This window comes from Galeopterus variegatus, unplaced genomic scaffold (genome assembly GCF_000696425.1).
Source record: "Galeopterus variegatus unplaced genomic scaffold, G_variegatus-3.0.2 Scaffold529, whole genome shotgun sequence".
Taxonomy (NCBI): domain Eukaryota; kingdom Metazoa; phylum Chordata; class Mammalia; order Dermoptera; family Cynocephalidae; genus Galeopterus; species Galeopterus variegatus.
In genome coordinates this window covers 73,674-87,651 of record NW_007726640.1, presented here as the reverse complement: position 1 = coordinate 87,651, position 13,978 = coordinate 73,674, and the positions used below count along the sequence as shown (strand labels likewise).

Genomic DNA, 13,978 nt, shown 5'->3' with positions numbered 1-13,978 from the left:
CCGCGGGCCCGCCCCCCTGGGGGGTCGTCCCCCCCCGCGCTCAGCCAGTGAGCGGCCGGTCTGTATGTGGGATCCAAACCCTCAGCAGGAGCGCCGCCGCGCTTCCCAAGCAGCACACTGTAGCAGTGCGCCACCAGGCCGGCCCTTTAAAGGCAAAAACCACATCCCATTGGCACACAGGTTTGTCCAGGTGCACAAAGCAAGCTAGGGAGCTAGGTTACAGAAGCCAAAAATGAGCTGTTAGAGCAATCAGGCACCCAACTTTTCATTGTGTGTGGTTCCTGTTCCCGTGTAATAGTTCACTGTGTATAGCTCCTGTTTCTATGCAACGATTTTTGTTTCTATGAGAAGGTCAACAGTTTCTCACACAGAAGGGGGGTAGTCTGATGATGGGAATGGAGCGGTGCCTTCCTAAGATGGCGTTGGTATTGCTCAGGATTCTCTGTTATTAAATCAAAAGCAGTCACAGCCAGGGGGTCATCTGGGATGGGGTGAGGCAGGTGGTGTGATAAATTCCAGGAACTAGGCCATTGTGTCAGGTCAGACGGGGTAAAATGGAGTTAGTTAGGTTAAGCACGCAATTCTACAGAAGCAGATAGCGTACGTTATGAGGGTGTAGGGAGCTCTATTTCAATCTCAACAGTATCCTTTTATAGTTGGTTTGTTTAAACCAGGGTCCAATATTCTCTTATTTTAAAGGTATTCAGTATTTATAAGAACTTGTATCTGACGTTAGCTAGTATAAGACAAATATTCCCCACACTACCCCCGTGACTTTTCCAAAAATGCTTTCTGTTTTTCTAATAGCGGTAGTAATAATAGTATTCTTTAAGGATAAGCCGTCATTTAAGGCCTTATTTTTCCAGTGCAGTGTTGGATCTTCAATTCCAAGGTAGAAAATGCTGGGCATCAGTGTGTTCCTTAGGCTGGTTTTCTAGATGTTACACACACACACGCACGCGCGCGCGGGTAGAAAATGCTGGGCATCAGTGTGTTCCTTAGGCTGGTTTTCTAGATGTTACACACACACGCACGCGCGCGCGCGCACACACACACACACACACACACACACATTTTTTAGATAGTTTAGGACTTCCAAGAAGTTATGAGGCAGTAGAGAGAATTCCTGTATGTCCTTCATCCAGCTCCCCCCATGACAGGATCTTACCCTAGTCCCTTACCAAAACCAGGAAATTGACATTGGCACAATCCTGTTAACTCAGTACAGACCTTATTTGAATTTTACCAGTTTTTACACACAGTCCTGGATGTCCTTTTGGTTGTGTGAGAGGCTGCGATGGTTAGCAAATGGCTGAGCTCAGAAGAGCCACACACAAGCCTCTTAAGACCCTGAACATTCAGTGTGTATTGTTTCTCTTTATACACTGTCTTCATTAACCATGTTCTTTCTAGATGGGAAGCCACACTCCAGGGAGTGGCCTGAAGGATAAGAGGCTTTTGCCTCTGTTCTTTGGCCCCAGATCAGGTTGTCACTGGCCAAAACATAACTTCCATGTGTGCCGGCAGGTTCCTGGGCTCTCCTCCCATGTGGGGGTTGGGGCATGCCACCTCTGGAATTCAGAAGGGGTCTTCTCTCCACAGGTGACCTGCCGAGCCCTTGGGATCGGGGCCTACTTGGTGAGACTGGGCCAGCGAGTGATCCAGGTGGAAAACTCCCACATCATCCTCACGGGAGCAAGTGCTCTCAACAAGGTGACAGAGAAGGGGCCTCTGGGGACGGGGGTCATTTTAACATTCCCATTGTCCTCTGGTGGAGTTTTTCTCAACATTAAACCAGTTTCAGTCCTACTAATGTGAGAGCTATTTTTCCAATTTGCAGTTATCTGGACCTCTTCCCACCTGCCCCCCACAAAATTTTCGGCTTTTCTGGTGGAATTAAGTCCCTGTATTACTGACATTTTAAAACAAAACTATTAAAGGGCATTACTTTGCTAACCGTGCTGTGTCAAAGCAGGTCCTGGGAAGAGAGGTCTACACATCTAACAACCAGCTGGGCGGTGTGCAGATCATGCATTACAATGGCGTCTCCCACATCACAGTGCCGGATGACTTCGAGGGGGTTTATACCATCCTGGAGTGGCTGTCCTTTATGCCAAAGGTGCAGAATCCCCCTCTGCAGCTTGGAGCTTGGAAGACTCTGTTTTCAAGCTCACCTGCTAATTGTGTCCCTGTCACCTCCTGGGTGCTGTGGGAGGGTGGGGAGCAAGAACATTGTAAATGTGCTGGGCTTGATTTTTCCTTACTCCTCCCTCCTTCCCTGTCCAGCACCCAGCCCTGTACTAGCTGTTCTTTGCTCTTTTGGTGGCACTAATGCCATTGTAAGAATGCTGTCTGTTGATACTTTAGAAAGGGGTAGCATTGCCTCTTGAAAAAAGAGGCAACATTGGACAATAGGGAATCCTCAAGCTTTATATTCAGGGTAGATTTGATTCCTGGTATCCTCCTCAGTAGCAATGTGACCCTGGGACAGTTAATCTTTCTGAGCCTCAGTTTCCTCATCTGTGAAATGGGGATGATGATAACACCCATCCTGTGATGTTATGATGATGAAGTGAAATGGTATTTAGAGCTCCACACTTGGCAGTCCTCACCAAATGCTACTCATCAGGTGGAGTTTCTTTCTCCAGATGTTGACTAGCAGATGTTTGAGTCTCAGTTTCTTCAACTGTCCATTGGGGATGGTGTTTGCCTTGCCATGCTGTTAGGGTACCTCCTGAACAGCAGCGTAAGAAGAAGGTAATGGTGGGCACAGTTCTTGGTTCACTGTAACATTCCATGCAAATAAGTGAGGTTGTTATTCTTCATTGTAATTATTTCTGGAAGGTTGGTTTCCAGAGTTCAACTCATCCCAGATCCCCAAGTTTAAATATCACAGATGACAGTTACTCCTGAGTGCTCCTTTCTCCCATCTGCGTGTCAACTCTTGCTACTACCTGCAGCCGGTCTCTCTTTTTGTTCTTTCTTGTAAGATGTTTTTCCTCTTACCTGGCCTTAGGTAGCAGGACGAATCCTCCCCTGCCTCTCTTTCACTTCCCAGCATCATTGAATCCATCTGAACCCTGAAGGGTGCTCAGGAGTTCATAAACTAGATTTCAAAAGACTCCATAGGGTGGCCACTCCTTCTCTGACACTCTCTAACCAGCAGAGAGGCTTCAGAAGCCCTGGAGAGGGGATACTGCTGCATAACCAGTCATAATCATAGTCAGAGGAGAAAAGCACAAACAGCAGATTGGAGGCTTATTGACAAGCACTGGAGACTGAGTGGGAGACCTGGCTTTCTTTTCTAGGATAATCACAGCCCAGTTCCTATCATCACACCCACTGACCCCATTGACAGAGAAATTGAATTCCTCCCATCCAGAGCTCCCTACGACCCCCGGTGGATGCTTGCAGGAAGGCCTCACCCAAGTAAGTCCTAAAGTGTTTGCCTGGGACCTGGGTCTTGGGTTTCTTTCCTGAGCCTGGGATAAAGGATCCCTTAGGAAGAAGAACTGGTGCTTGTTCCCATATGGCAGAGGAGTGCCCCTGAGAGTGAATGCAGGGGGAGTGGAGGGATGGAGATTTTATTCTATGCTTTTCCTGAGCCATTGACCAAGAAGGGCTGCAAACAGCCTTTGGTTTCTGGAGCTAATAGATGGAGGTGAGGTGCAGCGGTGGTCATGGCCTCCCTCCCCAAACTGCCCTGTGGTTGCATAGTGGAAAATTCGGTGCTAAAACATCAGAGTTTCCAAAGAAGACTGCCCCCTCCCCACCGCCCCCCATCTCTCTCTCTGTGGTTGACTAAACCTGTCCAAGGGAACTCTCTGTGAGTTTACCCAGGACAGACTTTTTCTACACACACATACACCTTCACATTCATGCAAGTGTGAACACACATGTGCACACACACTCTTTTGCACACATGCATTCTCTCTCTCTCTCTCTCTCTCTCTCTCTGGAAGGGATGGGTTTATCTCTTGGGGGTATATTATTTCATTCTGAGCAACCAAACAGAACAGGAAAGCTGAGATACCCCTGCTACTGTGTCCCGAGTCTAGAATTTCACATGCTGCTATCTTGAGATACAGGAGGCGTGGCCCTCAGGGACAGGCCTGACTCTGGCCAGTGGAAGGAGCCGTGTGGCTTTCTATCTTTCATGGGCTTTCTCACATGTGACCATGGAGAGGACTGGCTTATCTTGATTAAAACGTTCGACTTCTGGCTGTCAGGTTTCTTCCTCTGGTCGGGCCAGCCTTTGGGCATTCCCAGGTGCCCACCTTCCCACCTCTGCACCGTGAGTCACCTCCTGCTGCCTGGCTCCTTTCCCCTTGTCAGAACTGCAGTCACATATGCCATGGTGTGGACTTAAGTCACCATTTCCTCCCCAGCAATGGCTGCAGTTGACATCATCATATTCTCTCTCTCTCTCTCTGGGCAATTGAAAACTTTCTTCCCAGTTAAATGGTTATGAAGCTGCAGCCAGCAGGTCGGAGATGAGTTTTTCGGAGCAGGTGGTCCCTTCCTGAAATCCCACCTCCTGGGAAGTGTCCTTCAGCTCTCTACTTCTTGGGAATAGGAGGCAGAGATTATGATTAGGATCTCAGCATGTTTGGCATTGACGGGCATGGTAGTTGGATATTCCAGATGGACTGAATTCTGATTTGGTGTATTTTTTGCAGCCCTGTGTTTTTGTTTTGTTGTTTCTGTTTTTGTGGGTGTGTGAGGGGTTGGGATATGTATTAAAGGGGAAATGGCTGTTGTTTGGGCTGTCAGGATATGGTCAGGCTGTCCTTAGAGAGGTTGCAAGACAGCCTGCCGAGCCAGGCGGACCCTGAGGGCCTCATGAGCCAACTTCATTCTGGGCTTCTGCTGTCTGCACACAGCTCTGAAGGGAAACTGGCAGACTGGATTCTTCGACCAGGGCAGTTTCAAGGAAATCATGGCACCCTGGGCCCAGTCCGTGGTGACAGGACGAGCAAGGTAACCCTGAGGATGAGAGCAGGCTGCACACGCCTGGCCTCACCAGGCATTGGGACTCCTAGGTGCTGGGTTCAGGGGCACCAAGGGACATTTTGTCCTGGCTCCAGGATTTCCTGAAAGAAAAAAACGATTAGGGGAATGGTTTTCTGGATGATGAGCCATTTCATAAAGTCTGGATTTGTCTGTGTATAGCCTTAGAAGGCATCTCAGCCAGATCCTGCTGGGGAACGGGACCCTTGCCTCTAGTGTCAGTCGCCATGAAACCCTTTGGGAATCAGAAGACAGCCCTGGGTGCTGTCCCCAGAAAGCTGCATAGACACTCAGCACTGTGAATCCCATTTCAGGAGGGCCACAGGCAGGAGCCCTACTGTGTATCATTGCTGGTGGAAGGCTTAAGTGCTTGAATGCTTCCAGAGCTGAGCAGCTCACTTCTCAGCAGTGCAGCCCTCATCTTTTGGGACAGCTCCGGCTGCCTGAAAGTTCTTCCTTAGATTGAGCCCAAGGTCGTGTCCTGATAACTGACTACTCAGATTCCTGGTGTGATGTCGTGGCTGCAAGTCCAGGCCCTGGAGTTGGACCTGAGGCTAAGCCTCGGCTCCATCCCTCAAGCTCTCTGGGCCTCCACCTCCTCATCTGTAAAATGGGGATAATAATTCTATCCTCAAAGGATTATTGTGATGTTTAGAAGCAATAACATATGTTAAGCACTTAAAATATCATAAATGTTCCATAAGTGGTAGTGGTTACTATTTACTGTCGTTGCTATTTACCTCCTGGGTGAAGAATTTTAAAGTACTAAGCATAGTATGGGCACCTAGTTGCTTCTCTATGTGTTTATTTTAATAACATTTTTTAAACCAGAGATTAAATCTACTCCTCCTTGCGTGGGGAAGCCCTCCCATTATTTGGAGATGCTCTCCTGACCCTCGCCCCCCCACCTCACCTCACCTCGTAGGGTCATTGTGCAAGTCAGTGAGAACAGTCTAGTGATGCACATGCCATGGGCCAGCCGGTAGCAAGTGGTGACATTTACTGATGTCCTGACATCCCTTAAGCTGACTCTCCACCAGGATCAGCACCTCTCAGTCCTTTCCGCATGTGTCTTGGCGACTAGACCTGTGCTGTTCAGTGTGGCAGCTGCTGGCCCAGGTGATAATTTAAGTTGAAATGTAAATGAATGAAAGTGAGAGGGGATGACCTGCTCAGTTCCTCAGTAGTACTTAGCACATTTCACGTGCTCAGTAGCCATGGGCTGCTCGTAGCTACTGTGCTGGACAGCGCAGGTGGAGACATGGCTTTTGTCACAGAAAGTTCTAGTGGATTGTGCTGTTCCAGACCATGCACTGTCTCAATCTTCCCCTGATGGTTTCTGCCCCAGCAAGGCACCAATAGGTTTTCCAACTGTGAGGCTCTTATTGCTTTGGGGCTGGGTGGACCCACATGCCCCAGAGATCTGCCCAGGACCTGGCTCACGTGTGCACACCTTCCAGGCTTGGGGGGATCCCTGTCGGAGTGATTGCTGTGGAGACACGGACCATGGAGGTGGCGGTCCCTGCAGACCCTGCCAACCTGGATTCCGAGGCCAAGGTGAGGGGTCTGTGGCTGCTGTTTCAGCTGCTCTGCCGACAACAGTGGGTTCTGGGTATGGTGGTCACATAGCTGCCTTTCCAGCTCAGAGGTGGGGAAGCAGAGGACTCAGCCAGTCGTTGGCCCTGGGAGGGCTCTGTGCCTGCTTCTCCAGCACTCTGTCCATGGGATGTGTAATGTTCTGCACCATCTTCTTTCTTCCTCAGGGGCTGATGAAAGGTCCCTAAGAATCCCTCCCACCTCTCATCCCTGCCCCTCTACTGTTTCTGCGATAGGCCATGGCACATCCTGGGAAGAACTCAGAAGTCAGGCCGGGTTCTAGGACCAGCTTTGCCACTGACTCAGTGTAGCCTTGACTGGCTTGGCACCTCTCTGAGTCTGTAAATGGAGTCAGCAGGAACCTGGCTGGGCTGAAGAATGAGGGTCAAGCAGGGTCCTGAGTGCCGGAGCTTGGGCCCTCCTGAGCCGTGGCTCTGGTATTGGTGCTAGTGCAGATCGGGTTGCCTGTGCTCCAGGGTGAGGCTCTGGAAGCTGCCCCTGTGTCCTAGGGCCACCATTGCACAGTGGTGCCTGATCCAAATGGCTCTGTGTTCTAGATAATCCAGCAGGCGGGCCAGGTGTGGTTCCCAGACTCAGCCTACAAAACAGCCCAGGCCATCAAGGACTTCAACCGGGAGAAGCTGCCCCTGATGATCTTTGCCAACTGGAGGGGCTTCTCTGGTGGCATGAAAGGTAATGCTGCCCCCCCTCCAGTGTGGGTGCCCCAAAACCTCTTGGTCAGCACCCAGGGCAGCCTCTTCTGAATGGTGACACCGGTTTTCTATGTTTGGTCCCATCGTCGTCTTAGCTAAGCCTCACAAAAATCCCGAGGACAGTAGGCAGTTCAGGTAACATCATCCCATTTTGCAGATGAGCACCTGAGGGTTGAAGGCGAAGTGTGACTCCCCAGAGGTCACGCCAAGAGTGGCTGGGCAGGAAGGGGCAGCCCTGGAAGCTGCTGAGTGACCTGGGCAGTCCTCTCCTGCTTGGTCAGAGGACAAGGACGTACAGCTGCCTGGCCTTCCTCAGACGGCTGCTCTGAGCCTCCAGTGACCTTGCAATCAATCATGCAAGGGCTTTTTAAGCCACCAAGCGCATCTTGAGAGACAGTGGCTTGTGGTGGGTGTTGAGGAAAGAGCTGGACTGGGAGGCAGACAGATCTGCTGTGAATCCTTGCTAGCTGGGTGACCTGAGCCTCAGTTTCCCTCCTTTGTGAAAGGAGGGTAAGAACAGGGCCAACCTCAGGCCAAAGTGAGGATCCAAAGAGCTAATGCTTGGCATGTGTTGCTATTGACATTGATGTTATTATTGTATTATTGTTGCCACATGGGGTGCTCGGGTGCTTGGAGGGACACGTCTTGGTGGAGGATAAGGGCCATGCTGCCTTTGTGCAGAGGGGAAGGACCTGTGTTATTGTTGGGGAGAGTTTTGTGTCCTGGAAACAGTGGGACAGGGTAGAGGGCAGTCACGGGTGAGGGCATCTCAATCCAAGCAGGAAGGAATCTTAGAGACTGGCTGCTCTTTGTGCCACCGTTTATAGACAAGGACACTGAGGCCGACGCTGGGTGACTGACTTATGCAAGATCGCACGGCCACTTAGGGAGTGATCTATGCCTGGACCAGCTCCCAACTCCCAGCCCAGTGCTCTCCAAGTCTCCCAGCTGAGCACGCTCTCTCAGGACCCCAGGAGAGTTAAGACTGTGGGCTTTGCGTGCATAAGAGTCTGGGGCCTGAAGTCACCTAATCAGGCGACTGCCTTGTTTTTCAGACATGTATGACCAGGTGCTGAAGTTTGGAGCCTACATCGTGGATGCCCTCAGGCAGTACAAACAGCCCATCCTGATCTATATCCCACCCTACGCAGAGCTCCGGGGTGGCTCCTGGGTTGTCATTGACTCCACCATCAACCCTCTGTGCATAGAAATGTACGCGGACAAAGAGAGCAGGTGGGTGTGTTGCCTCAGCCTGGCTTGGCCTTTTCTGGTTCTCACTCCCTGTCTTGAGCCACTGGCTGGGGATCGCAGGGGTGTTCTGAGTTGCTGAAGGATGGAGAGTCTCTGGTCTCACCAATCTGGAAGTTAATCAGTGTGTGATTAGATTTTCTCAGGAGAGTTAGTGGCTGGAGCCTGGAGGAGGTGGAGGAATACTTGTCTCTTTTTTCATCACTTAGACTCACCTCCTTCCCAAGGAAGTCTGCAATCAAAAAATAAAAAGGAAAGACCAAAAGCACTTGAGCTTCCTGGCAGCCAGGATGAAAAGAGAAATATGATGAGCCATCTGTCTCTCACTAGACTCTGAGTTTCTCCCAAGCTATAATTTCCTACAGGGGTTATTTTATTCAGTTTTAGAACCCAGGGCCTAGCACAGTGCCTGACTCCTGGTAGACAGTCAGGAAATACTGGCTGACCAAATGACTGATGAGTACTTGCATGAGAGGATACCAGTCCTCCATGGGAGAGAAACCTCCTTGGTACTTTTTCCAGGAGGAATTCATCCCAGGAACTCTTACAGCAAGCATGATGACAGTAATGCTCATAATAGTGATTGATGCTTTTGAAGTGGAAACTCTATGATATATGCTGTGCATGATATAAAAGGCTCAAGAGTAATTCTGCCTAAAATATAGGCATGCCATTCCTATGTTCACACCCTCATCATTCATTCATCCCATGAATATTTACTGAGTACCTACTATGTGTCAGGCATTATGCTGGGTATTGTGATATGGCAAAAATGAGCCAAGCCTGTCCTGGTGGGGGGCTGCTGAAGTCAGGCTTCCGGGAAGACTCATGACACTGAGCAGCCTTGAATGGGGTCATCATTAACTTTTCACTGTGGCCATCAGGAAGCTCAGAGATACCTGTAGTATTTCTCAGGGCTTCCAAGCTGTCAAAACCAAAATGGGACAGAGGGGAGATGGAGGAGAGAGTGAGAAGTACGGAAATGGGAGGGAAGCTCATATGGGACCATGCTGGGCTCTCATTGTGGCTTTGTGAGCTTTAAAGAGATCAGACACAGTCTCCCGGCTTTAGGATAGCAGAAGTGAGGAAAGTCAGAAAGGACTGTGGCCAAAGAGCAGAAGGGTTAGCCATTATGGGGAAAGTCATATACTCTTGGACCTGCAAGGGCCCTCCAGAGTTCAGAAAGCCTTACTTTAAAAAGCAGGCTCAGTTCCTCCTTCTATGGTTATAGAAACAGAGGGCCAGAGAGGAGAAGGACACACAGTGTTTGGTGAAAGAGCTGAGAACCAACACCCAGATCTCCCGGCTCTCTTGCCTCCAGCTCCCCCAGCTCCACTAGCTGTCACTTGCTGGGCGATGCCTCACACGCCCCTGTCCCTGCTCCTTCTTTTTTCAGGGGGGGTGTTCTGGAGCCAGAAGGAACGGTGGAGATTAAGTTCCGAAAGAAAGATGTGATAAAGGCCATGAGAAGGATTGACCCAGCTTACAAGAAGCTTGTGGAACAGTTAGGTAAGGTCTGAATGGCATCGCCTCCCAGAGGTGAAGAGAGGGCCAGCCAGCCCCGTCACTGGAAGTTTCTACTATATTAAAAATAAAATGAAGACACACCAAACATAGCTACAGTAATTGTGAGATTTAAAAAATATTCACATTCTAAAATCAATCCCTTTAATATTAAAAAACACATATAATGCCATAGTGAATTAATTTCTCAGCACCCACAATATAGAACAATTGAAGTATTTGGGGTCAATGAGGAACATCAGAATTTTGGTAGCAAAGTGTCCCTGTAGAACTTCCAATCAGAAGTAATGTATTTTACCAGTTTTGTTTAAATGATAGCCTTGCTTCACTTTTTCTAATCTTTAGACGGAATTTTCTTTAAATGTCCATATTAGGTGGCAATGTCTTTATAACTGTGCTATTCACAAGATTTGTTACAGTGTATATGTGTAATTTTTCTGTCTGGCTTAGTATCAGGATAATGTTGATCTCATAGAACGAGTTGGAAAGTGTTCTCCTATTTTCTGAGTTAGTGTAGAATTGGCATTATCTCTTTAAATCTTTGATAGGAGGTTTCCAACTACAAATTTAACTTCTTTATTATATATACAACTATTTGCATTATCTGTTTACTCCTGGGTAAGCTTTGGTAGTTTGTATATTTCAAGGAATTTGTCTATTTTATCTAAGCTGTGAAATCAGCCTAGAGGTGTTTATAATAGTCCCTTACTATATGTTATAGTACATATTAAAAATAGTAATTGATAGTATCCTGCAAACACTGTGGGTCTGATAGAAGGGGGCACATTTAACGTTGCATGTGGAATGCTGTCTTGCATTTGTGAGTGCATTTGTGAGACTGCATAAGCAACTTGATTTGGGGGTAGTATCAGAGTTAAAGCTCAGATCTCTTGTGGGGCAAGGCCTGTCCTGAAAACCCTGGTTTGTGCCCTCTCAAAAAAAAATCCGTCACCCTAACCTCATGTGGCCACCTTTTGTGGTCTCCCTGAAGGCCTGACCTGTTTGTCTGCTCACCTGCAGGGATGTCTGAGCTCTCTGACAAGGACCGCAAGGACCTGGAGGGCCGGCTGAAGGCTCGCGAAGACCTGCTGCTCCCCATCTACCACCAGGTGGCAGTGCAGTTCGTGGACCTCCATGACACGCCCGGCAGGATGCTTGAGAAGGGTGTCATCTCCGTAAGAGCCTGTGGCTGCTGGGCGGGATGGCAAGAGCCCATCCTAAGGTCACCTGATTTCCAACACGTGGAGGAGATTTGGGCTCAGAAGTTTGGGATGGGTCAGACACTGCATGTTAGAATCACCTGGGGAGCTATAGAGCCTGTGGCTGCTGGGCGGGATGGCAAGAGCCCATCCTAAGGTCACCTGATTTCCAACACGTGGAGGAGATTTGGGCTCAGAAGTTTGGGATGGGTCAGACACTGCATGTTAGAATCACCTGGGGAGCTATAAAAAAAAAAAAAGTCCCAATGCCCAGGTGGCTTACAGACCAATTAAATCTGAATACCTGGGGTGCGAGCCAGGCAGCAGCATTTTTTAAATCCCCAAGAGATTCCAATAGGCTGCTCGGTCAGTTTGCACCTGGGCCAGGTTTGGAAATCATTGTTCCACCCATGCCCAACCCTAACACCCCGCCCCTAAGAGAACATCCCACAGTCACCTCCTCCCTGTGTTCAGTGCTGTCAGCTTCTCTTGTGGAATGTTCTCCTCTCCAGCCGGTGTAAGCCTCTGCATGTGATCTCGTGTTTGAGTCAGTTGAGGTGGAGGTGGTGCCAGGTTTGTATGGGGGACATTTTTTCGTCTAGCACAATTCTAGAGTCCTGGTGAAGTCCTGGCTCTGCCCCTTCCTAAGCAGGTGCCTTCACTACCCCAGCCTCAGCTTCCTTGCCTGTAAAGTAGGAGTGATCGTGGAGCCTGGGCAGCCACTCTGGCAGGTGTGGCCAGAGCCAGCATCCTATCTCCTTCTGCCCTTTCTGGGGGCTCAGGCCTGGGCTTGTCCGCAGGACGTCCTAGAGTGGAAGACGGCTCGCACCTTCCTGTACTGGCGCCTGCGCCGCCTCCTCCTGGAGGACCAGGTCAAGCAGGAGATCCTGCGGGCCAGCGGTGAGCTGAGCCACGTGCACATCCAGTCCATGCTGCGCCGCTGGTTCGTGGAGACGGAGGGGGCCGTCAAGGTGGGCCTGGAGCGGGGCCAGGGCTGGGGGCTGAAGGCAGCCTGCCCAGCAGCGGGGCCCCTCTGAGACAGCCTGTCCCCCCTGCCCCAGGCCTACCTGTGGGACAACAATCAGGCAGTGGTGCAGTGGCTGGAGCAGCACTGGCAAGTGGGAGATGGCCTACGCTCTACCATCCGCGAGAACATCAAGTGCCTGCAGCACGACTCTGTCCTCAAGACCATCCGAGGGTGAGTAGCCACCCACTGCACCCCGGGCTTATTGGCAAGTGCTGGAGCCAGGATTTGCCTCCAGGGTCTCAGGCCCAGACTCTCATGCTGTGGTCCACAGCCCAGGCTGGCCCCCCAGCCAAGAGACCATGCTCCCCAGTGCCCGATCTCCCTGTGCAGCGGCCAGGGTGAGGCAGAGCCCTGGGGATGCTGTGAGGGGGTGTGAGATGCTTTCAGCACATGATCCCTGCTGGAAGATATGCGGATGTGTCCAAGGTCACAGCTGGAGTGTGGTTGGTTAGAGAACCCACATTCTGAGACACTCAGCCTCAGGCTGCTGCCTCCTATTCCAGTCTGAGCCTTCCCAGGGGGTTTCCTCCCCCATTGCCATGGGGTCCCCTATGAGGTAGGTGGTAGAGCATGTGGACCCCATTTGGAGGGGTGAAGCTGAGGTTCAGGGACAGTGCCTTGTCTTAGGTCACACAGCTAGTGACGGGTAGGGATTGTGCTACCACGAGGCATTCTGATCCCTATGCCATCACCCCTTCTGGTCCATGGGACCGTCACCCTCATGGGGACCGTCACCCCCATGGTGACCATGTCAGGAAGGGAATCAGGAGCTCTGGGTTGCATCCCACCCAGGAATGGGACATGGCCCTGCATGAGGAATCTGCCACCCTAGACGCCACTGAACGAAGTGGCCAGAGCGACCCCAGCTCTTCTCTCCCCTCCACCACAGCCTTGTTCAAGAAAACCCCGAGGTGGCCGTGGACTGCGTGATGTACCTAAGCCAGCACATCAGCCCAGCCGAGCGGGCTCAGGTCGTCCACCTGCTGTCCACTATGGAGGGCCCAGCCTCCACCTGACCTTGGTCCATCCAGCCACTCCCAGGACCACGGGCAAGAGAACCCATGCTGACCCACCCACTGTGGGCCCGTGCCAGGACATCGGGGGCATGCTTTTTAAGAAAAAAGAAAAATCTTGAGCATTTCTGCAGGGCTGCTGGTCCCCAGCTAACTCCTGTCTCAATAAAAGGCTCAAGAGTGCCGTTTCCAAGCAAAGATCTCCCCCTCACTGTTGCTGGGAAGTTTGTTTTGTTTTGTCTCTTAAGACAACATTTTTGCTGCCTCACTGAATCAAATTGAACCAGAACATCCCGGTTTCCTTTTGCTTTTCAGTACCTGGCATGCAGGATCCAGGTGTTGTTTATGCTCATTTTATATTTGATCATGGAATCTTTTATTTTTTTTACTCTGAGACTAGCACTTGATGTAAGCATCTTGTATGTTTCATCAGAGGCCAAGGGAAAAAAATATATAGACAGGACTAGAGAAAACCTATTTTTGTAATGATGCTTATTCAGATACTGTTTAGTCACCCAGGAAAAGGGATGAATGATTTTTTTATTAATAGAATAAAATGGTATTTTGTCCCCCAAGTGGCCCCTTGTGGATCACTAGGACTGTCCCATAGGCAGGCCATACTTAGGGCTCGTTGGCAGAGACTCTTTT

The 13,978-nt window shown here is 50.2% G+C and overlaps 1 protein-coding gene across 1 annotated transcript in view; it reads left to right on the top strand.

The window, feature by feature from the left end:
- The window catches only part of ACACB (acetyl-CoA carboxylase beta), a 121,416-nt gene extending 107,790 nt beyond the window's left edge, over positions 1 to 13,626 (top strand). The window contains exons 41-52 of the mRNA XM_008569783.1: positions 1,603 to 1,713; positions 1,976 to 2,119; positions 3,309 to 3,429; positions 4,884 to 4,980; positions 6,471 to 6,567; positions 7,164 to 7,299; positions 8,375 to 8,552; positions 9,964 to 10,076; positions 11,112 to 11,266; positions 12,091 to 12,261; positions 12,352 to 12,488; positions 13,207 to 13,626. Of these exons, the coding sequence (XP_008568005.1) occupies positions 1,603 to 1,713; positions 1,976 to 2,119; positions 3,309 to 3,429; positions 4,884 to 4,980; positions 6,471 to 6,567; positions 7,164 to 7,299; positions 8,375 to 8,552; positions 9,964 to 10,076; positions 11,112 to 11,266; positions 12,091 to 12,261; positions 12,352 to 12,488; positions 13,207 to 13,333 (1,587 nt within the window). The 3' untranslated portion in view covers positions 13,334 to 13,626. The remainder of the gene's footprint in view (positions 1 to 1,602; positions 1,714 to 1,975; positions 2,120 to 3,308; positions 3,430 to 4,883; positions 4,981 to 6,470; positions 6,568 to 7,163; positions 7,300 to 8,374; positions 8,553 to 9,963; positions 10,077 to 11,111; positions 11,267 to 12,090; positions 12,262 to 12,351; positions 12,489 to 13,206) is intronic.
- The last annotated feature ends 352 nt before the right edge of the window (positions 13,627 to 13,978 follow it).